At 43.6% G+C, this 25,601-nt stretch overlaps 1 protein-coding gene across 20 annotated transcripts in view; it reads left to right on the top strand.

Moving 5' to 3' along the window:
- The window catches only part of RCBTB2 (RCC1 and BTB domain containing protein 2), an 86,134-nt gene extending 61,084 nt beyond the window's left edge, over positions 1-25,050 (top strand). For 13 of the 20 annotated variants that reach the window (XM_065593740.1, XM_042842725.2, XM_065593777.1 and 10 more), the window contains 4 exons: positions 2,330-2,456; positions 12,108-12,247; positions 12,907-13,037; positions 20,789-22,508. In XM_065593740.1, coding sequence (XP_065449812.1) covers positions 2,330-2,456; positions 12,108-12,247; positions 12,907-13,037; positions 20,789-20,929 — 539 coding nt within the window. In that variant the 3' untranslated portion in view covers positions 20,930-22,508. Of the gene's footprint in view, positions 1-2,329; positions 2,457-10,388; positions 10,473-12,107; positions 12,248-12,906; positions 13,038-20,788; positions 22,509-22,797 lie in introns of those variants that run through there. The other 7 variants (XR_010600804.1, XR_010600803.1, XR_010600786.1 and 4 more) reach the window with 3 other exon arrangements.
- The last annotated feature ends 551 nt before the right edge of the window (positions 25,051-25,601 follow it).

Genomic DNA, 25,601 nt, shown 5'->3' with positions numbered 1-25,601 from the left:
AAAAACACCATTGGGAATTTTTTATTTATCTTTCTACCTGTAAATCCAGGTGACTTAGTTACCTTGAGTCCAATTGTATGAACCCAGAGGTAGCCATAACATCCTTTAAAAATAACCTAAAATACTTCTTCTAGATATCAAAATGTCCTCATAATGTCATAATATCAAATCCTGTGTCTCGGGCCCTTCCAGAGCTAATAGTAAGTCTTTAGGTCTGTGACAATGCGGTTCTGGCGGAACCCAACTGAGAGTGCCAACTCAGGACAAATTGCTCAAATAGGGCAGTTACAGCCCAAGGCTGGGGTTTTTTCCACCTCTAAGGCAAACCAAACCAGCCAGACTAAGAGGACTTCAGTCTCACCCCACTGGCTAACTGCAAGTCTCACAAGCAATCTCCTTAGACACTCCAGTTTCCCAGTATTACCACCAGTACCACTCGTTATGGGGACAAATGGTTATGAAAACCAATACCCCAGTAAAAGAAAAAGGTTCTCCTGATCCCAAAGGACCAAGCCCCAGACCCAGGTCAATATACAAATCAGATCTTACCCACAAATCACGCTGTTGCCAATCCTTTAGAATCTAAAATCTAAAGGTTTATTCATAAAAGGAAAAAGATAGAGATGAGAGTTAGAATTGGTTAAATGGAATCAATTACATACAGTAATGGCAAAGTTCTTGGTTCAGGCTTGCAGCAGCGATGGAATAAACTGCAGGTTCAAATCAAGTCTCTGGAATACATCCCCCGCTGGGATGGGTCCTCAGTCCTTTGTTCAAAGCTTCAGCTTGTAGCAAAGTTCCTCCAGAGGTATGAAGCAGGATTGAAGACAAGATGGAGATGAGGCATCAGCCTTATATAGTCTTTTCCAGGTGTAAGAACACCTCTTTGTTCTTACTGTGGAAAATTACAGCAAAATGGAGTCTGGAGTCACATGGGCCAGTCCCTGCATACTTTGCTGAGTTACAAGGCGTATCTGCCTTCTCTCAATGGGTCCATTGTATAGCTGATGGTCCTTAATGGGCCATCAAGCAGGCTAGGCAGAGCTAACACCAGTTTGTCTGGGATGTCACCCAGCAGCATAGCATAAGTTTGAAATACAGACAGTATAGAGCCAATATTCATAACTTCAACTACAAAAGTGATACACACATATAGACAGCATAATCATAACCAGTAAACCATAACCTTGTCTTAGACACCCCATTTGACCCCCTTTATACAAGATTTGAGTGCCACTACAGGACCTTGGTTGCAACAATGATCTATATGGTCCCAGATTATATCAATAACGTCACAAGGTCCCATTGGGGAAACTGGGTATCTCCCATTTCCTACTACTTGCCTTGTAGGCTGCAAGATACCAGACTTTAAATTTGTGACATTATTAGAGAAAAGCTGTTACTATCCCTGGGAAGAGGAGGAAATATTTTTATGACGGGTTTGTTTGTTTGTTTTAAAAGAAAATGGCTATTTGAAGCTGCTGAAGGGGTTGAAGTATTAGAACTAGTCCATGAGAGATGGATTTGTGGACAGACCGCAGATGAGAATGTCAAGGCTATATGATAGACTTGTCACAGAGGTATCACAGAGGACTGTAGTATGTATATATGTACATACATGCATAGACATACAGAATTTAATACATGCAATGCTTTTAAATAGCACCACTGAAGCAAGCTCATTTTTCCAATAGCTGTATAGAATTGTTAGTGTTTAGCTGTAAGGCTGTTATATTGAGGACACTTCACCTGCACTTATGGATGTATTCACTTGTTTTGCTATTCTTGATGTGAAATGGCATCTCTCATAGTGGAAGTATTTAAAACAGAATTTTTTTCTTTTTTAGCAGATTCCTATATGATTTTATGTTTCTAGTACATATGCCAGAATAAATAATTTGAAAAATAAACACTTTCTGATAAAATAAGTAACAAGTTTAAAATTTAAACAAGTAAAAGTAACTGATAATGTGTACTACCGATTGTAACATTAAACTTCTGAGACTGTTGAGATTTTTCTGGATGGTAGGCAATATTCCTGTACTAGGGTGAAACTTATCTGAGAGATACTAGGTGGACCTCTTTTTTAGTTGAGATACGTATTTGTTTGGAGTGGATAGTCATGTAGGAATTGTAGTGACATAGCCTTTACTCTCTGTTCTAGAGGTCCATACTCTAACATTATTGTTGTGTTACTGGTCTTGAGTGGAAGGTTGTGTTTATGAATAGCATTGCTTTCATTGATATGCTGACTTAAAGCCAGGAATCAAGAGACATGGAACATTGTTATTTATTCATCAATAACTCTTAAATACCTTTGTTATCTTAGAACCTGATGACCACCTAACAGTAGCCCAATCACTGAAGAAGGAATTTGACAACCCTGACACTGCAGACTTGAAGTTTCTAGTGGATGGAAAATATATTCATGTTCATAAAGTCCTTCTCAAAATTAGGTAAGGAATTTTCAAGGAATAACATCAACACTTTACTCATGCTGAGTAATACTGTTTAATGCTGTTGATATTTGGTTTCTTTCCTGTGTGATTATGAGCAGGCCTTATGCTGAAAACCACCTGCTTTTCTAAGTATTAGCCTAATTTCCTCCTCCCCTTCCTTTTGGATCCAAAAATTTCATAGCACACTGCCTAATCCTGTTGCCTATACTCTTTACTTGCTCTCCTCCAGTCTGGCTTCCACCCTCTTTACTGCGTCTAAACTATCCTGATCAAGCTTGTTAAGATCTTTTCCTTGCTAGGAAAAAGGAGCACTTATCTGTCTTCTTTCTCTGCTGCCTTCTCCTTAGTTGATCACTTTCTCCTCCTTTCCTTTCTTGACTTCCACACTTGGGGCCCTCTGATTCTCTCTTCCTTCATCTCTTCTTTATCACTTTCATTGGTAGCTCTGCATCCTCCCCTCTCACCCAGGAGTTCATGTTTTTCAGGTTTCTGTCCTTGGTCCCTTCTATCCTCTATTTCCAGCTGGCAACATAATCACCTCCAATTGTTTCAAGTGCTGCTTCTCTGGATGCTTCCCAAATGTACATGTCTACTTCCAACCTATCCCTTTCTGTCCAATCTCACATCCTGTATGTCTTAGTTATTTCTTTGACTAACTTGGTGGGCCTGAATTTCAGACTGATCTCCCTTTGTGTGTTCACAACTATTTGCAGGTTAATAGCACTTTCCAATCTAACTGATTGATATGCAGATGTTATTAAGTTGTGTAAATTCCATTAAATGAGTCTGCATGTTATTGTTAGAACAGATTTTCATATGATGTTATTTGTGGAAGCAAAAAGCATAGCACATTTTCAGAATATCTCCAAAACTGGTCACACAGTAGGTTAGTGGCAAAACTGGAAGTAGAACCCAGGTCTCCTGACCCCCACCCTAATGTCCGGTTCACTTGACCATACTGCTTCTCATCCCATCTCCACTCTCTTGATAACTCTTTTTTTCTTCATCCTCTTTAATTTTACAATAATTTGCCCCTTCCTGACTAATGTACCTCCTCTGCCAAAACCTGCTTCTTGCCTTGATTACCATCATCGCTTCTCCATCTTCCTTTTCCTCATCTTGAATCCTTTCACTGATTTCCTGGATGTTATTGCATCAAATTCAAGCTCCTTGGCTTCACATTAATTAATCTTGCCTCAATTTACATCTCTGCTCTCATATCCTAGTACTCCACTACTTCCCTACATTGTTATCTTTTCTCCATGTGCTCCTTTCATCTCCTGCACTCTGATACACACCTTCATTCTGCCATCTTTGCTTGAAATGGCTTGTTCTTCTTTGAGGTATGTTGTCCACACAGATTCCACTCTAGGTATGCATTTGGGATCAAATTCCTTTGAAAGCCATGTCTGCTGGAGCTGCACCCCAGCACGTCCTTACCCTTGGCTTTGGTGGATGCATGTGCTCAGCCGCCATTCAGTTCCTTCTTACCACCTGTGACTGTGAGATGGAAAGCCTTCAGTGCCCAGGCCTCTTGAATATTTGATGCACCTTGCTTTAGGAAGTGTTTTCATGAAAAGTAGTTGGTTAAGAGTTTAGAGTTTTGTCATAGACAAACAAGTTAGAACCTTTCTGAATTCTTTGTAGATTTTTTAAATAATTGCCTTTTCTTTCTCACCTCCAGGCTCAAGATAACTGCTTGTTAATCACCTAGAGTGGAATCTGTGTGGACAATCACTTAAATGAGAAAGAACAGTTACCCTGCAGTAACTGTGGTTCTTTTTCGAGTGTTTGTTCACGTTGATTCCAATCAGGTGTGCGCACGCCACGTGCACAGTTGCTGGAAATTTTTCCCCCAGCAGCTCCCATCGGATCGGCTGTGGAGCCCCCTGGAGTGGCGCCTTCATGGTGCTCAATATATGACCTGCTGACCCGGCGTCTCCTCAGTTCCTTCTTACCACCTGTGATGGTTGTTGGAACCGCGAGTGGCTTGCTTACAAGTTCTATTTGCTTCCCCTAGCTTTCTAGTGTAGGTTATGTTAGTAGTTTATAGTTGTTCTGGTTTTTATTAGTTAGTAGTAGTTCTGTTAGGAGTGGAGGGTTTCCCTTCCACCCCGACCTTTCCCCCTGGGGACCTCGGGGCATGCCTCGATCCCCGGGGTTCAAGCCCTGCAAGTCCTGCAATAAGCCATGCCAATGGGCGACACCCACAACGCTTGTTTAAAGTGTCTGGGGAGGCTTACTAAGCCGATAGGTGCAGGATTTGCAAGGGTTTTGGGCCCAGAACCAGAAAGGAGCAGGATTTCAGGTTGAAACAGCTCCCTCTGGAGGCGGCTCTTAAACCACAGCCAACCTCAGTGCAGCAGGACCCGACACCGAGCAGAGACTCACAGCACCGCCGTCCCCCGGGCCTAAGACTGTGAGAACTGCCTGGGACCTGTCCCACTCTCTGGCACCGCAGAAGAAGCACGCCAAGCAGGGTAGAGGCGGATCTCCTGTCAGACCCTCCCCTGCAGTCTCGACCAATGGGGCACGTCCCAGAGAGGAACACCTGGCCCCAAGACCCGTGAAGTTGGCTCTGGGAACTTCAGACATGCAAGGTGTACAATTGTGCCCGGGACTGTTGGACTCCCCAATCCATATGGTAGAGGAGGTGGGACTACCGTGAACTCCGGACACCTTCTAGGCCGCGCGGGACCTCATTGCCATGATGGCACCGTGGTCTCTGAGTCTCTGCAACAAGCCCCCTGCAGTGCCGAGGGTGCTAGCCATGGCAAGCCAACAATGGTGCGCCCGCCTGCATCTCCAGGCCACTGATCTCCGGCACCAGTCAAACTCGCAGCACTGGTCCATGATTGCGGAGGTCCCGTTCCCAGCGCTGATCATCATCGCATCATCGATCCCCTCGATACAGATCGAGGTCTCGGCACCGGTCCCCTTCCTCGCAGCACCGCTCACCTGGCCAATGCCAATTGGCACCGCCATGGCCCTCTAGATCCCGGTCCCTGTCCTCAGAATGCGGGGTCTAGGTACTCACACTGGAGCCAACACCAGTCAACGCATTGATGGCCCAACACGGGTACAATGCCATGGTCACCTCAATTGCAAGGACCGGCACAATGGTCTTTTTGGACTCCCTGGGCATATCACCAATCCCAGGGTACCTTGTCCAAGGGCTCCTGGTCGTTGGCATCCAAGCCCAAGCTGCCAACGGCCTTGGCCAGCCGCCCCACACCCAGAAGTGCTGAAGGGATTCCGGTTACAGCACCTTCACCGGCATAGACCCCTGCCCCTACAGTGGAACAGGGGATCATTGATCCGGAACAGCAGGTCAAGCAGGAGGTCCCCATGGACCAACAGGCCCAGGATGACCCCGTTCCCCTGCCTGCATCCTCATCCTCTTCCCCAGACGAGGCAGGGTTGTGCGCAACATGGGCTTGCAAGCCGAGGAGGTGGTGGAACATGAGGACCCAATGCTGGACATTTTGGCCCAGAAGGTCTATCCCGAGTGGCGCTGCCACTCATTAGGATCATTCAAAACACCACCAAAATTGTGTGCCAGACCCAGGCCTCCATCCCCCCAATGGCCAAGGGAGTAGAACACAAATACTTCATTCCCAAGGGTTACGAGTATCTATACTCCCATCCGCAGCCCTGCTCCTTGGTAGTGTCTGTGGTTAATGAACGTGAAAGGCAAGGGCAGCAGGGACCCACGCCTAAGTCCAAGGACTCTAAAAAACTTGACCTTTTTGTTAGAAAGGTCTACTCCATGAGGGGGCCTACAGCTCAGGATTGCTAATCAGCTGGCAGTCCTGAGCAGATATAATTTTAACTCATGGAACTCCATGCTCAAATTTAAGGAGCTAATACCATCAGAGTCCAGGGATGAGTTTGGGGCCATTGTGGAGGAGGGCAAGACAGCGGAACGGACCTCTTTACAGGCCTCACTGGACACTGCTGACTCGGCGGTGCGTGCCTTGTCCTCTGACATAGCCATGAGGAGGACCTCATGGCTTCAATTTTCGGGCCTACGCCCCAAGGTCCAACAGACCCTGCAGGACCTGCCCTTTGATGGGACAGGATTATTCACGAAGCAAAGAGACTCCAGGCTACATGGCCTAAAGGATTCGAGGGAAACGATGAAGTCACTGGGGATGCATACCCCAGCTACTCAGTGAAAACACTTTAAACCTCAACCTCCGCTTAGGCTACCTTTTCTAGAAGACGAGGTAGGAACGGCAGGCATAAGCCGTCCCAGCCCTCGTCATCACAGGGCCAGGCACGCACCTCCTTGGCCTCCAAGCAGGCGTTTTGAAGGTGCGCCCGGGGACGACGTGCCAGACCGTATACCGGAACCTTAACCCTACTTTCAGAATCATCTATCCCACTTCTACCGTGCATGGTCCCAAATAACATTGGATAGCTGGGTTCTCTGCATGGTAGAAGTGGGATATTCTCTCCAATTCTGCTCTTCCCCTCCCTCCCATTCCGCTTCCCCATCCCTCTTTGGGGACCCTTCTCACGAGCAGCTCCTTATCCAGGAGGTGCAATCACTCCTCGCCATAGAAGCAGTGGAGGAGGTTCCTCAGGAGCTAAGGGGCAAGGGGTTCTACTCCCGCTATTTTCTAATACCCAAGGCAAAGGGGGGTCTCAGACCCATTCTAGACCTGCACAGCCTCAACAGGTTCATGGTGAAGTTGAAGTTCCACATGGTCTCCCTGAGCATGATTATTCCTTCCCTGGATCCGGAAGACGGGTATGCCGCCCTCGACATGAAAGACGCGTACTTTCACATAGCTATTCAGCCCACGCACAGATGACTTCTGCAGTTTGTAGCCAGCCACAAACACCATCAGTTCATAGTCCTCCCCTTTGGTCCATCGACAGCCCCCCGAGTGTTCACCAAGTGTATGTCGTTCGTAGCAGCCTTCCTCCGCAGGAGGCAGGTGCAGGTATATCTTTACCTCGACAACTGGCTACTCAGGGGACATACCAGTGAGCAGGTGGAGTCCCAAGTCCGACTAGTTCGAGCAACTTTCAAGAGGCTGGGTCTCCTGCTCAACATGAACAGGTCAACCTTGTCACCAACTCAAAGAACAGACTTCATCGGTGTGGTGCTGGACTCGGTGCACGCAAAGGTGCTCCTGCCAGAGACCCAATTTCAGACCATGAAAGACATTGTCCAAAATCTCAGGAGGTAGCTGACCACTACCGCGAGGGGATGCCTGAGTCTCCTTGGTCACATGGCAGCCTGCACTTATGTGGTATGGCATGCCAGACTGAGGCATGCCAGACTGAGGCTCAGACCACTTCAAACATGGCTCGTGTCTGTATACCACACGGGGTGCAACAGCCTGGAATCAGTGGTCACGGTGCCAGAACAAGTAGTTGAGTCCCTCCAATGATGGCTCAACCCTCGCACAGTCTGCAAGGGAATCCCCTTCAACAGTCCCCAGCCCTCCTTGTCCCTAGTAACGGACGTGTCAGCTCTGGGTTGGGGGGCACATCTGGGAGAGCTCCAGACACAGGATTATGGTCGCAGGATGAGCTCTCCCTGCATATCAATATCAGAGAGCTCAGAGCAGTACGGCTAGCATGCCAAACCTTCCTATCTCGGCACCAAGGCCAGAGTGTGCGGGTAATAACAGACAACACCACGGCCATGTTTTACATCAACAAGCATGGTGGAGCCTGCTCTTCCACTCTATGTCAGGAGGCCCTTCAGCTATGGGAGTTCTGCATAGCCCACTCCATTCACCTGGATGTGTTCTATCTCCCAGGTGTGCAGAACGAACTAGTGAACCATCTCAGCAGATCGTTTCACAATCACGAGTGGGCCATCCATCTGGATGTCATATATTCCATCTTCCAAAAGTGGGGGTTTCCCCAGGTCAATCTGTTTGCCATCAGGAGCAACGGGAGGTGCCCAATGTTCTGTTCCTTTCAGAAACACAGCCCAGGTTCGATCTCAGATGTGTTCCTGCTCCCTTGGGGAGACCATCTCATGTATGCCTTTCCACCATTCCCACTCGTGCACAGAGTACTGCTGAAAATCCGCAGAGACAGAGCTGTAGTAATTCTGCTGGCCCTGCCAGCATTGGTACACCACACTTCTGGAGCTGTCAGTGGACACTCCCATCGTGTTACCACTCTACTCCGATCTGATCACGCAGGATCATGGTTGCCTTCACCACCCGGACCTCCAATCCCTCCATATCAAGACTTGGAAGCTTTATGGCTAAACCCAATGGAGCTCCTGTGCTCAGAACAGTAAGAATGGTCCTGGTCAGCAGCAGAAAACCATCTGCCAGGGCCACATATCTGACCAAGTGGAAAAGGTACACTTGCTGGTGTGCTTAACGTCACACTCCTCCACTCCAGGCTTCTATACCACTCATCCCGGAGTACCTTCTGCACCTCAACCAACAAGGCCTGGCAGCGTCATCCATCAGGGTACAACTTGCTGCTATCTCGACCTTTCATCCGGGGCCTGTCTGGACGCTCCATATTCACTAACCTTATGGTAGGACGTTTCCTTAAGGGTCTGGAACGGCTATATCCTCGGGTTAGACAGCCTCTTCCGGCATGGTACCTTAACCTGGTCCTGTCCAGATTAATGGGACCCCCATTCGAACCACTGACGACTTGCTCCCTTCTCTATCTGTCATGGAAGGTAGCCTTCCTGGTCGCCATCACATCAGCCAGGAGGGTGTCAGAGTTAAAGGCCCTTACCTTCGACCCTCCCTACCCGGTCTTCCACAAGGACAAGGTGCAACTCAGACCTCACCCGGCCTTTCTCCCTATGGTAGTTTAACAATTCCATATTAGCCAAGACATTTGTCTACCTGTCCTCTATCCCAAGCCACACAACAATACCCAAGAGCAAAGGCTGCACTCATTGGATGTTCGGCAGGTGTTAGCATTCTACATTGAGTGCACAAAGCTGTTCAAGAGGTCGAACCAGCTGTTTGTGGCAGTGGCAGATGGCATGAAAGGACTCCCAGTCTCATCTCAAAGATTATCTTCATGGATCATGGCCTGTATCCGCACATGGGCCAAGGTCCCAGACCCGCCTCTTAAGGCTCATTCCACAAGGGCACTGGCCTCGTCAGCTGCGTTTCTGGCCCAGGTCCCGATATAGGAAATCTCCAGGGCAGCTACTTGGTCCTCGGTGCATACATTCACCTCTCACAGTGCCATCACACAGCACGCTAGAGATGATGCAGCTTTCAGCAGAATGGTGTTCTAATCAGTGATTCCTTAACTCCGACTCCACCTCTGGGGTAGAGCTTGGGAGTCACCTCATTGGAATTGACGTGAACAAACACTTGAAGAAGAAAAAATGGTTACTCACATTCTTGTAACTGTTGTTCTTTCAGATGTGTTGTTCAGGTCCATTCCAATACCCACCCTTCCATCCCTCTGTGGAGTAGTCGGCAAGAAGGAACTGAGGAGGGGCCAGGTTAGCAGGGTCAAAATATTGAGTGTGATGAAGGCACCACTCCAGGGGGCTCCACAGCCAACATGATGGGAGCTGCTGGGGCGAAAATTTCCAGCACAACCTGTGAAGCAGATTCCTGAGAGTCCTCAAGAGGCGCTTCCCGCTAGTCCGGGCTCCTATCCTACAATGGGACCTTAACTTGGTTCTTTCTAGGCTCACGGGCTCACCCTGTGAGCCTATGGGCTCCTGCTCCCTTTCCCACCTGTCATGGAATGTCGCTTTCCTTGTGGTGATAACATCGGCGAGACGAGTGTCGGAGATTAAAGCTCTGACATTAGAGCCGCCATATATGGTGTTCTACAAGGACAAAATCCAACTGCGACCCCATCCGGCCTTTCTGCCGAAAGTGGTGTCTTCCTTCCCAAGTTAAATATTTTCCTCCTACTAATTATTGCTTGTTCATAAAATAAACATCAACTTCTTTACAGGTAAGTAATCCACAGATCCATACATTTGGCTACAAGACGATGGAACATCAGATTAATAGCTTCATTAAGCCATATTACCTCAAGGTATAACTATTATCACACTTGGCTAAGAGGATAACATGCATGTAACACACCATTGCTGAATGCTTCCCTTTGCGAGCATTATCAGGAGTGCCTTACTTTTAAGAGATCCTTTTTATTGCTGCATTTTTATAACTCAGTGGGATTTTTTTTTGCCTTGTTCTGTAAGTACTCCTAAAACTAAATTGTGAGATTGATGGCTACTAGCATGTGGTGGTAGTGGTGGAATGGTGGGCAGGCCCTGTTCAAGTGGGAGAGGCCAAAGGCATTCTGCCTACCGAAAAAGATGTATCCTTGGGCACTTGGGGATTGCATGGATGAGCAGCAACTGCTAGTCCCTTTAAAAGATGCAGCATGCACTCCCCCCTTTCCAAATTCCTGACCACAAATGCAGAAGAGCTAATGGGCTCTACCCATGTTCTACTCCATTGGAGTTCACTATCATTGCTATGACCCCCTGCCTTGTGCTCAGAAAACAAAGGTACAGGATTTTGGCTGCCCCTTCAAGTCCCACATCCCTGCACAATAACACGAGAGAAACCAAATTATAATTCCTGAGTATTTTATTGATTTGTGATTTTATGTTTATATATTTTCATGACATGAAAAATGCATAACATAAAGCAAAATATATAGAGAGAACAATTTAGACCAATATAAAAGGAAGGTAAAATAACTGATAAGTAGATTTTTGTTTTTCATTTATATGGTAGTAGTGCTCTCTGTGCCATGTAGACCTATGATGAGATAATGTGCCTACCCATGAAGATATAACAAGCAGGCTTAGTTGTAAAATCTTCTGACTAAAAGAAAAGCAAATTCTAAGGTAGGGCATATAGACAAGATGCTGGAGGAAAAAAGTCAAATTAAATTGTGTTTATTCTAGGACAGGTTTTAACGGGGGACAGATAAAATGCTTGGTTACTCAAGAATCTTCAAAACAATCCAACAGATTTAACAGCTGATTCATTTGGGCACTCTCTTTCCAGTATTGTTGGAGCCATAGCTCAGTGGTTGAGTATTGTAATAACATTCTTTTAGAAACTGGAAAAATAACCTGCTTTCCAAATACGTTGGTACTGTTGTGTGGCAGAATTGGGGGATTATAATTAAGTTAAGATGTATAATACAGATATTACAGGCATAATCTGGGTTTTTAAATGCAAGTATTAAGGCTGGTTATTGTAACAAAAAGATGGTCAAGGATATGTCTAAGACTGTTCTGGTTTTAATATTTTAAACATGGAGAATGAGGAGTTTAAATTAAATTTAGAAATAAGGGCTAGATGATAACATCAGAATAAATGTAATCTACAGTACTGATAACATGATGTAGCTAGAGGGTACAGAAGTTTGGAAAAACAGATCTTCAAGAATAAGAATTGTCTTAATTAATCCTAAAATGTGTTTGCAAAAGGAGGCAGGGAATAGAATAGTATAATACTTAAAATATAAATCATGTAAAAGAATTACAATGAGTTTAATGGACTCCTCCCTACCTCATCAAAAAAAATCTGATGGTATTATCACAGCATTATATATTTTATTCTCCATCTTTATGATTGATATAGACACCTTACTTGTGTTAATTTACCAAACTTAACTATTCACCATGTGTGTCTTATTTTTGTTCATTAGGTGTGAGCATTTTCGTTCCATATTAAATAACAATGATGATGATATTATAGAAATGAGTGAATTCTCTTATCAAGTTTACCGAGCCTTCCTGGAATATCTGTACACAGACAGCATCAGTCTCCCTCCTGAGGATGCAATAGGTAATTGGCATAAATTCAAATAATGTCAAGTTACTGTTAGGAGAGAACTTAAAGTTTGTTTTAACAGGTTCTAGAAAGATGGAGTTGATCATGTTCATTGTTATTTTACTATCCTTTAAACCTTCTTTTATGCTCCATTGCATGTACATGGATGAGGTGATCCATGCAGCAGAGAATCGTGCAGGAGGAGGAGGATGGCAAAGATGCAGTGGAAGAAAGGGGCAGAGTGAACGGGAGGGGAGGATGAAATGAACAGCAAATGTAGACTGTATTCAAAAAGGACCATCATTTCTCATATTTAAAACAGTTTTAAAAAGACCCTGATACCTTCCTAATATTATCTTTCCATTTGATGTAGTTGCCACAGACATTATTTGACCACAAATGGGAAGGGAGCTGGCCCAGATCATCACTGAAGAGAGGGGAGATGGTTCACTAAATAATCGCTATTAAAATGTGATGCAAACTGCAAAAAAGATGGAGCACTTTGTCTTAATAAGTGTGAACTCTTCAATTTGCATAAAGCCTTTTTGGAGGTTTTGTGTAAAAGTGGATCATGGAATCAGAGAGAAACAAACTGATAAATCTGAAATACAAGTTTATATGGCTTGCATAAAGACAACCAAATATCTGTGAATTTTCTACCTAATTCTCAACAGGACTGCTAGATTTGGCAACATTCTATAGAGAAAATAGATTGAAAAAGCTTTGCCAGCAAACTATCAAACAAAGCATTTGTGAGGAGAATGCAATTGCTCTTCTTTCAGCTGCAGTCAAATATGAAGCTGAGGTATGGAAAACTTTTATTTGTACTAGAAGTTCCTTAGTGTGATAACTGTTTTTCGGGACATGGAACTATTTATGTTAACTATTTTTTGCAATTAATGAACCATCACACATGAATATTGTAATCAACTTCTCTGGCTTCCCTAAGCATGGACATTTCCCCTTTCAGTCCCTACAAAATGAGGCTGCTAATGTCATCTTCCTTGCCCGCTGACTCGATTGTGTCAGTCCCCTCTTTGAATTCTTTCACTGTCTCCTCATCTGCTCTGGCATGACATTTAAGCTTCTCATCACCCCACTTAGTATATAACTCTGCCAAAGCCACTTATCCACCTTTGAGTTTTGCATCACCTTCTGACCATGTTCTTCCAATGTACCTTCACTGACCATTTGTCAGCTTTTTGCACAATCCTCTCTCTACCACCTTCCACATGGTCCCCTTACACAGGATATGACCTCTTTGGGCTATCTTGTAAGGCCCTTCTCTGTATGCATTTGTTCCTCTCTCAAAGATTGACTTCTGCTATGCTGCTTACAGTGACTCATGTTGACATGTAAACAAATTGCCTGTTGTTTCTTTTCCCCTATCCTGTGTCTTCTCATCTGTCTATTCTTGGATTGTGAGCAGGGAACGTCATTCTAGAATGTCTGGAAAGCACCAATAGTGTAATGGGCACTACTTTAAATAAAACGTTTTATTTGCAAATATGCTAACATTTTATTTTGTGAAAGAAGTTTGCCTTTTCTTAATTCTTCAGTACTATTCGGTCTGCAAAATATCTGTAGTTTGGTATTTACAAGATACTTGAATATTAATTTTAGACTTAATATATCATTTCAACCTGACCAGCTAGTTAAGGAAGGTCCTTTCATGAATACATCAAACTCTCACAAATACTAACACAAGTTAAATATGTGCATTGAGACTAAATTTGTTACTGGCCAAAACATTGCCAATCCATTGATTCCAGTATAATAGCAGTCTGCTTAATCCAGTGGTGAATTTGCCCCATCTGGTTGATAGGGAGCCACATATGTGAGTAAATATGTGTGCTGACTGAACACCACAAATACTCAGTAGTGCCAATATCTTGGTTTATTAATTACTTGCAAAATCAGTTAAATCTGTCAGCTTGGCAGGTTTTTATAATTTACAGCTTCATCCTTATTAAGAAATCAAGTCACACTGGGAGACCCAAAGGATGGTGCTGAACTGAGACCTTTTAAAATGTTTATTATTTCTTTTATTTAGTTTTGCCTTTCTAAAGAAGCCTGTAGGGAGGGATTTAAATGAGAAGAATGTACATGTCTGGTGAAGCTGGATTGGTAGGCTGTCCATGCATAGAGGGCAGTGAGAGAGAAGGGGCAAAAATGGAAGTAGAAGAAGGGAGTGTTGAAACTGTCATCATTGATGATATGACAGGATAAAAAATGAGCTATAAATTGGGATGCATTTGTGCAGAGCTTGAAGATGAGGAGACAAGAAGTGTACATTTAATATTGAGGGGTTGGAAGATGTGGGGTGGGGGAAGTGACATGGTCGAATTGACAAAAAAATAATTTTGTCTGGAGGCAGAGCAATGTGGGGAGATAATGGCATCTCCACCAACCTCACTAAGTAATCAAAGCAGAAAATGACCAGGACATTAATAATTGTAACATTAGGACCAAAAAGGAAGGGTCGGATTTTTAGTGTTGTGAACACTGAAGTGAAAGATACTGTGGTGTGGGGAAGCGCAGCAACTATTACTCTTAATAGGATAGGTTTTCATTTGAAGTTTGTTATAGAAACTTGAAAATAGACTGCCTCACCTTAAAAATATTCTACACCTTTAATTCTACTTGTCAACATCAGAAAAGGCTTTGATCAACCTGTTTCACTTGGAACTATTACAAGTGAAATTATGTGTCATGCAACATGTAAAACTAGCCTGGACAAAGCGCCCGTGAATATATTGTAGGAAACAGGTGGTGATGGGGATGGACTGGATGACATCATGCATGTTTTCCAGCTCTACCTTCTATGATTCAGTTTTAATTAGCAACTGTAATATTCTTTCAGAAATTTTGTATTGTCCTTTAGCACAGCCATTGATTATAAACTGAAGGAGGTAAGCACTGTTAAAACTGCAGAAATAGTGAAAGTATAGGATAGTGTGTCAGCACCTTAGCTGCAAACACTTTGTAAGGCTACAAGGTGCAGAAATGTAAAACATGAAATTTCTCTCTAGAAATCATCAGTTCATAAAATAAATTGACTCCATTGACTTTACCAAAGATAAATGCATCCAGAAATAATAGTCACAAATAGGACACCTTTGAAAATTGTGGAAATGCTTGCTGAGGTATTGTCTGTTTGCAGGAGTAGTTCTATGCAATTGCTATTTTTATAGCACATTTCTAATGTACTGTGGGCTGGATTGAAGATTAATTAGCTGTTATTTTTACTAGAAATTAAAAGTTACGATTTCCTAACCACCAAAATTATTAAATGTCGTTCCCCGACTGGCCAGTGAAGAGATTTTTTTCAGTATAGCAGGGAAGCAACCTCCCTTAATTTTCTTTTAGACAAAGATTGTAGTACTCCTAGGATTCCTGGAATATAATCTGGAAAGAAATCTAAACTGTCATTACATTTCCCATGCACACTCTTACCCCCTACCCTTGCCACTTTCTTCTGTATTTTTGGCATTTCCTGTTCTTCCTTTTTTTTGTTGTTGTGTCCCCCACCACACACACACTTTTTTGTGGTTCCATGCCTTTTCCCTCTGGGCATTTTTTCCCCACTTTATTCCCTTTTTCTTTTTAAACCCACTTTTATAACTGTTGGTCTCCTTTTTCGGCTTTAATTGCATCTCTGCAGAGGCAGCAGACTAGAAGCATTTAACCCATGGAAGGGACTACAAAGGGAAATGAACTAGCGTCTTTGGAACTTCCCCTCTTCCCTCCTGCCCGGTGTGCAATACTTGTGTACTTCACACAGAGGGAAACTGACTAGGATTAGTACATTTCTTTTTGCAACAAGCTTCAAAGAGGTTGCAGATTGTGAATCATGATGTCAAAATATTGCCTTGTGGCTAACTCTGTCTGTAATGTGCTTGCTGCAATGCAAAGGAGAGGCTAATTCCTTTTCCTTCTGCAGAAGTTGTTTACACAGGAACAAGCTGCAAAAGGGATAGGTCTCAGTGCCTAGAGAGGGAATGCTGCCACTGCGAGAAGGTTGAATGGGCAAGGCTCACTGAGTGCAGTTACTGTTGCATGGTCTACAGAACATATGACAGTCATCCACACTGGGTGTACCTATGCTGAGAATTTTCAGAAAACCTCACTATTGATCTAACACTTGTACCAGTAAGTCTAGGACAAGACAGTTATTTTTACCATCGTGTCTAATCCAGCTGCTGTTTTTTCTCTCCACGTTACGAGATACACATTCAGAGGTCAACGTAAAAAGAACAGGAGTACTTGTGGCACCTTAGAGACTAACAAATTTATTAGACATAAGCTTTCGTGGACTACAGCCCACTTCTTCGGGTCCACGAAAGCTTATGCTCTAATAAATTTGTTAGTCTCTAAGGTGCCACAAGTACTCCTGTTCTTTTTGCGGATACAGACTAACACAGCTGCTACTCTGAAAAGAGGTCAACATGTATATCTACATCCTTGTGAGGCTAACGTGTCCTTTCATGACGTTAAATATTCAGGATAGAGGAGGCAGTTAATTTGGGGTCCCACAATGGCTAGAAAATAAATTATATTTTTGACAAATTTTGCAGATGGCCGCTGTTGAAGTTAATGTGGGTAAAGGAGGGAAAGAATCATTAGCCTTTTTCCAGGCATACACTAGGAAAATTGAAGGCTTTATTGTTATATGATGCATTTATTTCTTTTTGAGTGTACAAATAACAATTTTTAGAGTTATTGCATATGGTTGCACCTTTTGCATTTTTATATTGTGTCTACCTTCAAGGTGAAATACAGAGCTGACCAAATTATGTTAGCTGTCTCCTGTTCATGTTTGTGACGTGATCCTGATTTCTGGTCATGCATAAGGATTCATCATATAGTTCATATGAACAAATTTCATCCTGTTGTTTTTGAGGTGGTCACTTAGATTACCAAACCCACTTCAGACTAGTCAGTCACAGGGTATGCTAGCTGGTTGGATGATTGAAACTTTTTAAACAGGAGAATAATGAATGACACATTTTCAATATCAATCTTTCTACTACAATTCATAAACTTTCCAAATTCATAAACATTTTTGCAGTCTTCCACATATTCTAAAAGCAACCCCATGAACAACAGTGGAGTGAAGAGAAACAGTTATTTGCTTTAATTGTGATTTTTTGAGATGTGATGCAGATGTGTATTCCACTTAGGTATGTGCACACCCAGCGCACCAGAGCTGGAGAATTTTGCCTAGCATAATTCTCATAGGAGGACAGCGCTAGCGCCTTATGGCTAGAGCCCCTTCCCTGGCTATATGAGGCAGCGCCATCCGACCCTCCTCAGTTCTTTCACATTGAATAGCCAGAGAGTAGACCCTGATGCAGAGGGGACAGAGGGTGGGTCGTGGAATAAACATCTGCATCAAATCTTGAAGAACCACAGTTACAGTAAGTAACTGTTTCTTCTTCAAATAGATGCAACCATGTATTGCTTTTAGGTGACTCACAAGCAGTACTCCCACGGCATTGGGCTCGGAGTCTAGCTAAACAAGGACCAAAGGACTGCCTTCCCAAAGTTTGCATCTGCTCTGGATGCCACGATAATGGCATCATGGTTTGTAAACATATGTATCGACAACCATGCATTAGTCCTGCAAATATCCAACAGCAAGATGTCACTTAATAACGCTATTGACATAGCTTGTGCTCTTGTAGAATATTCTCGCTCCCGTAGCGGGTGTGTAGCCAAAGCCATTCATATTCAGTCTTGATGCAGGAAGTTATCCGCTTAGAAATCCTCTGTGAGGAGACTGCCTGTCCCTTCATATAGTCTGCATACAACATAAACAGATGAGGTGACACCGGAAAAGGTTTAGTCCTGTCCAGATAGAAGGCCAGAATCGTCTGATGTCCAGTGTGTGAAGACGCTGTTCCTCCTCTGGCAATGAATACATTTAGGAAAAAATACAAGTAAATATACCACCTGGTTTCAATTAAAGACACATGAATGGATGAATGAAAGACTGAGAGCGCCGATAGATGCTAAGCAAAATGCTGAGCTAAGCAAAAGGCCCGACCACTGAAGATGCAGCAAATACTCCAAGATGTCAAATACTCCAAGATACTAGCCAGCATCAGCTGAACTCTGCGGGCCACATTGAAAAACACTTCCCCTTTGCCGAATAGGCTATCCTAGTAGAGGGTTTTCTACTACTGAGTAGGACCCTGTCAAACAACCACCGAGCATTTCTCTTCCTTATTCAACCATAGAGCAGCCACGCCATGAGATGTAGAGAGCTGAGCGTGGGATGCAGAGTGTGACTGTGATTCTGCATGAGCAGGTCAGGATGGACAGGAAGGGATACGGGAGGCTGAATCGACAGTGTGAGGCGGTCGGAAAACCAGCACTGCTTTGGCCATGCCGAGGCAATGAAGATGAGTTTGGCCCCTTATACTTTCAACTTGAAGATGACCTGTGGAATGGTTGGAGTTGGAGGAAAAGTTTATAGAAGAGCCGACTGCCAGATGAGGTGGAAGGCATTGGTCACGGAGCCTGGACTGAGGTCCCCTTGAGAGCAGAACAGCCAGCATTTCCTGTTGACCCTTGTAGCAAACAGGTCGCTCGATGGGAAGCACCACGCTGCAAAGATGACTCGCAAAACACTGGGCTTCAAAGACCACTTGTTGAGGGAAAAATTCCTGCTGAGATGGTCTGCAAGATGATTCTGGACCCCAGGCAAGTGATTGGCTATTGGAGTTCTACTCCTGTCAATGCAAAACTGCCACAACCTGATCGCCTCTTGGCAAAGTACCCTGGAGTATGCTACCCTTTGCCTGCTCACATACTACATTCCCGGCCCCAAGTATGCCAGTGCCAGAAGTGGTGTGGACCCCGAAGTCAGCAGCAGTACCAAAACAGCTGATGGTGCCGAGGTGAAGGATGGTGAAAGTCACCCTGGTAACATTTGCAGTGCCAGCTGCAGTGGTGCTGAGAAGTTTCCTGGTGCCCAGGACTCTTGCACTGAGCCCGGTACTGGTCCTGTTTCCACAGATTATGGAAGGGGAAATACTGTCTGCAGTGCCAATAGACCCGAGGGTTCAGTGGCCCGTCCAGCCAACAGGGCTATAAACAATGCAGTCCTGGACCAAAGGAGAGGTCAAGATGGAAAGTCAGAGGAGGATGGTAGCCACTTGGTACGATGCCAATATGAAAACAGTCAGTGCTGGCATCTCCCTCGTCAGTACCGAACTCAATAGATACCTCGGGGCCAGAACTGGAGTTGACGATACAGGTCTCTAATGCCCCTACTCAGTGCCGGGGAGCAGTTAGAGGCATCCACACCATCCCATGCGCCGGCACTAACTCCATGCCAGTCCACGCTCTTCCTGGGGGAGGCAGAAGAGTCCATGAGACCTGGAACAGTCTCAATTTGGTATTATGTGAACTTTTTCCTCAGCACACTCAACAGAGAATGGCTCCTTCCCCTCCCCCCCCTGCTTCAGAGCACGAGGCAGTAGCACTCTTGGATCCCAAGGGTGATGACCTCTGATCTGACAAGGCCCTCAGTGCTGAAGCAGGCCACATGGCCTGTTTGCTTAAAACAACACATGTTCAAAGTTCCCTATCCACCTGAGTGCGTTTCATGAACAATCTACAGACCGAACACTGCTCCTTGACATGGGCCTCACCCAAGCACAGCAAAGACTGTATGTGGGGATCATTATTAGGAATCGCTCCCACACACAACAGGCAATGTGTAAACCTTGGTGAGGGCATCACAGGGGAATACTTAACTACATGCAACTAACTCTAATCTAAGGTTATGACTAATTACATACAACTAGAAAAAACACTAAATTAGTGACAGAGTGTGAGGTTAAGACCACACACAGCTCCAACTCCAGCCTGGGTAGTAAGAAGGCTCTGAGGGGGGTTGGAATGGTGCCGCCACACATAACCAGGTGAGGGACTATGGCTGCAAGATGCAAGTGGTGCCCCTCTATTGCTCCTGCTAGGCAAAATTCTCCAGCTCCAGTGGCCTGGGCACACTCACACCTAAGTGAAATACATCACTGCAGCTACTCTAAGAAGAAGCCCAAGTTTACGCATGACATCATTTGGAAATATTTTCATATTTGTCTTTCTACTTTGAAATCTAAGGGTAGGAATGCCTTCCTTCACTTCACCCACTCTTCCCTTTCCATCTGTCTTGTATCCTAGGTTGGGCACCCCTTCTCCAACATACTTTTACTGTGCTACTCTTGCTTCAATCAACTTGCTGTTTTCAGTGGATGGGCAGCATCCTCTTTTGATAGTTAACTGAGGTTTTCAGGAAGCGTGAGCTTTGAGTTGAGCTTTAGGAAGAAGGATAGCCAGATGTCAGCTCCGTAACCAATCAAAACAGTAGCAGCTGCCTTGACAAGTTTCTGGCCTTGCTATTGTAATGTTTTGTTCTAGGTATTATTTCGCATTTGTAAACATTCATGTGGATATTGTTGGGATGAAACAGACAGCCAAGATGTGAATGCTCACTTAAATTTGTAATATCTCATTGAATAACTCATAACCTTATTTTGTTCCTAGGACTTAGAAGAATTTTGCTTCAGGTTTTGTATAAACCACTTGACTGTGGTTACACAAACGACAGGCTTTGCAGAAATGGACCATGACCTCTTGAAGAATTTCATTAGCAAAGCAAGCAGAGTAGGAGCATTTAAAAACTGAAGAATGCTTGCTGCAAAGGAAGATACTTTCATCATGGGAACACTTCCCCTTTGAAAAACTTATCAGCACTCAGAATGCCTGAAAGAAAACAGGACAACATCCAGTAAAGTCAGTGTCACTGTTGATGGGCGGATTTAGTAAGCTTCCAGGTAGCCTAATGCACAAGCTTTGTGCAGATGGGTATGTTATAGATAAACAATAGATATAAACAATCTGCCAACAACTTAGGTTTAAAAAAAAAATCCTAATGGAATAATTAAGTTTTCCGTTAAAATCAAGTGGACTGGTCACTGTTTTCCATTTGTATTCCTTGTTTTCTTCCTTGAAATATTTTCAAAAACAGTTCTTTAACATCTTCATCTGAGTTTACTGGATAGCATGAAGCTGGCTGTTGCTAAAGCTTCATTATGACACCTTTAAGGTCAATCAAAGTGTGCTACAAGAAGGTTCCTTTCTGGTTAATTTCTCACACCCTCTAGAGAAGTGTTGAGATAGACGCTTGTTTTGCTAAAGATAGGATAAGGGAATATATCATACAAATCCCTCTTAAACGAGCCCCTAATGTAAAGAAAAAGCCACTGAATGGATACTTTGTAAATTAGGAGCAGCAAAGGCTCAAGAGAAGACTATGCTGAATTTATTTAAGTATGAAGGACTTATTTTAAAGGGCTAGTTTTGAGTTCTTGGCTCTTAAAGTCATTTTCTCAGACGAAAAAGAATTGGTTATTTTTCCCAGGGACTTTACCTCACCTTTCCAGTGGAACAGTAACTTCTAATTGGTTTTGTCACATAATGAGTTATTTCACTGTTAGTTTTGCTGCTCAGAAACACACCTCTTCACCTGCCATGAAAAAGAAACTCAACAAAAAGGAATTATCAGTTGACTTTTCTACTGGTATTTACAGATAAGACAGGTACTTGACATGAATTATGTGTGGGGGAGGAGGGATAGGGAAAGTTATAAATCAATTCAATGATGAAATCATGAAAATTAAACTCAAAGTCTTTTCAAGTGGTAACCAGGTGCCATTCAAACACTTGCTAAAGCAATAGGTGGAGGAGGTTTCAGTATGCTAATGCTTGCGTGGAAAGACTTTTGCACTGTGGTACAGGATGCTGAGATTATAAAATGTTTATCAGTTTTGGTTTCTGTTATGATACAGAAGACTAATTTGCGTGTAAATTACTTAATCTAATTTCTGTTAAAAGAACAGGTGAACTGGCTTTAAAAACTGATGAGCCAGTGGTTAGGACACGACCCTAGCCTTGCTCTGTCATAGACATCCTATGTGCCCTTGGGCACGTCTACACAGCAGCTGGGAGATGTAATTCCTAGTTCTGGTTCCATACAGCTGCTAGCTCTGCTCCAGTTAGCACCTAAAAATTGCAGTGTGACCATCCTGGTGTTACCCCAAAAACAGACCCACGGTACCACCAGAATAGCTTATCTATTGCCCCCTCCTGGGTTTAGCAGAGGTTCCCTTCCAGGTAGCCTCCTAATTTATTACTCTGTTTCTGCAGGGTGAAAGGGGACCTGTCCTAGAGGAATTACTCAGGTTTACTAACAGTTCCTTTTTAGGCCAGGTCTACACTACCCCCCTAATTCGAACTAAGGTACGGAACTTCAGCTACGTGAATAACGTAGCTGAAGTTCGAAGTACCTTAGTTCGAACTTACCTTGGTCCACACTCGGCAGGCAGGCTCCCCCGTCGACTCCGCGGTACTCCTCTCGCCGAGCTGGAGTACCGCAGTCGACGGCGAGCACTTCCGGGTTCGACTTATCGTGTCCAGACTAGACGCGATAAGTCGAACCCAGAAGTTCGATTGCCAGCCGCCGAACTAGCGGGTAAGTGTAGCCAAGGCCTTAGAAAAACTCCCCAGAATATCTTAGACCAGTTACCCTTGGGAGGATACAGCCTTGGATACAGCCTTCCAATAGAATTGCTAGATACACAGGCAGTACTTTTCCAAAACAAAGTATCTTTTATTACAGTAGCACACTGATGATCCCTGGCTACAATGTAATCTAAGCATAAAGCTCTGGAAATAAATCCCTTAACACAATTTCTTAATACAGATTTAAAAATATCCCAACTGCAATGTCATACAATTAGAACAGTATTAAGTGTTGCACTCTGCATACAGTGATCAACCATGTGCTGTCGCTGACAGCAATCTTAAATCTTCAACTTTATACATCTAAAACAATGTAACATTCATAACACACACCTTTATTAACCCAGACAAACATACACAGGCTCATTAATACTATTTCTGTTCTGTATTTGCACTATACCTAGCACTCTTACTCGCTGTAGGCATCTTTCCCTCTGCTCTCTCAGGGTCCATTCTGTTCTATAGTGCTGCCAATATAGTTACAGGGATAGCTCAGTGGTTTGAGTATTGGCCTGCTAAACCCCGGGTTGTGAGTTCAACCCTTGAGAGGGCAACTTAGGGATCGGGGGCAAAATCAGTACTTGGTCCTGCCTAGTGAAGGCAGGGGGCTGGACTCGATGACCTTTCAGGGTCCCTTCCAGTTATAAGAGATAGGATATCTCCATTTATTATTATAATTCTTCCCCAATTTTTAGCTAATGGTGGCAAAGTGATGTTTTTAGTGCTGTGCTTAGGAAACAGAAGAGAGCTGCTCAAAAATCTCTAGTATCACTGGAATGAGCAGTGGCTTGGGCTAGTCAGCTGAGAATAAGCCTACCCATGCCCCTGGGTACGTACTTGGCTAGCTAGCCTGAGCTGCTGTGGCCACAGTTATTTTTAGGCACTAGCTCACGCAGAGCATGTACAGCTACTCAAGCTGGAAATCACATCTCCCAGCTGCTGGGTACAGGTACCCTTAGTCTATGTCTCAGTTCTGTCTCTGTCAAAAGGGGATAATAGCACTTCCCTACCTCAATTTCCTGTGCACTCTACTAAATAGTCTGCATTCAGCGACTAAGGACACAAGGATGCATTTGTAGATGAAAACCAATTCTTAGCAGTATCTATCACCCTTTAGTCTCTTCGCCATGAGCATTATTTCAGTTCATGCTGTGCACACCAAAGCTTGGGCTGGTTTTTTTCGGGCAGCTTTTTATTTTTGTAGTAGTAACCATGTGGGACTAACTCTTTGAGAGAACTTCTCTTCAGTGATGTCTGTTTTGAGGATAAAATGCAGACATCTTGGTTTGTTTATTCAATGAGGATTTTATGCATTTAATTCTTGACCCGGACAATTTAATAGTATATTTATACACTGCTATAGGCACATGTAGTAAAAATATATTTATTTAGCTTTCATTCACATTACTCATTAAACAGCAACAGAAGATACTTTCCTTTGCACTTAAAGGTCCAGCCTTCAGAAGTGCACTGACTTGATGGTTGGAAAACAAAATGCGTGTGTGTTTATACAGGTGCATGCTTGAACAGCAATGTGAGGACACTAAATCCAGCCTGGGCGGTAACGGTTTTATATTTTTTTGTTTTTGATGATTGAGGATGCTGCCACCACCACTCCTCTTGATCTTGGAATTGGATCCATTGTTAGCCAGTATTAAATGTGTTTCCGGAGACTCCAGTTCAGACAGCAATGAAAAAATATTTGTAGACATTTGGGACTGTAATCCTAGACAGGTGAGGTATTCATTCGAAAACTTGACTGATGGCCTAAAATATCCTTGGACAGCTGAATAAGAGACTCCTCCAACTAACCACTGGGGAAAAAAGGTAAATAAATATTTCTTGAATTAAATGGAACTTAAAAGGAATAAAATAAACTACTAAAATAAAGGGGCTATCACAGTGATTGATGTTAGTAGGTTCAGCCTCATGGTATTTTCTAGGACCCACCTTTAGAATGATGGAGCTTTATTACAAAGCATGTTCACTGTGTAAATTGCTGTAGTATATAAATGCTTTTTATATAAACTGAAGATAATTGTTTCCTTGGGATTATTTTGTAAAATAAAACCTTTATCCATTAGCATGACAAATTTTGCTTGACCTCTAAGGATGTATAATGCTTGTAGCCCTACCATAATAAAATATCCAGCCAACTTCAGATTTCTGTAAAAACTCTTATGGCTTAATAGACAACTAATAAAATGGTTATATTTAAGATCTTAGCCTTTGACCTGTTTACTTTTTATTACAATCTAAAGCCTACATCAGATTGCTTCGACCATTCTTAAACAGCTGTTTATTACTTCCTTATTAGCACGTTGTGGGGATGAGGGGAGAGAAATAGGTAACGTACAGGGTAAAGATTATAGTTTAAAGACCACAGTCTTTTTCTAAGGGCTCATTTGCATGTGGCAAGTTGGGGTGAAAATCTACCCGTGCACTAACCTGCTGCACACTAGGTATCGGTGCAGACCCTGCTGTTATGCACTAGAAGTTCCATAGTGCCCTTTGAACGACTCCTCTTTCAAAGTGGGGTAGGATCGCTGAGTGCTACAGAACTTTAGTACCCAGCAGCAGGCTAGGGAGGGGTAGATTTATAGCCCAGCTTCCTGGGCGGTGGGAGGGGGGGAAATGACTAAGTGTTTGTATAGACAAGCCTTTAAAGAAATGACTGTTAGACTCATAAGCAGCAATAAAACCAATATCTGCACAAAAATGGGGGGAATTTGACAGGAAAACAGATTTCAAGCCTTTCAAAGAAGTTAATGCAGTA

Source organism: Chrysemys picta, chromosome 1 (assembly GCF_011386835.1).
Source record: "Chrysemys picta bellii isolate R12L10 chromosome 1, ASM1138683v2, whole genome shotgun sequence".
Taxonomy (NCBI): domain Eukaryota; kingdom Metazoa; phylum Chordata; order Testudines; family Emydidae; genus Chrysemys; species Chrysemys picta.
Note: the sequence above shows the minus strand (reverse complement) of the source record. Positions and strands in the feature narration are given on the sequence as shown.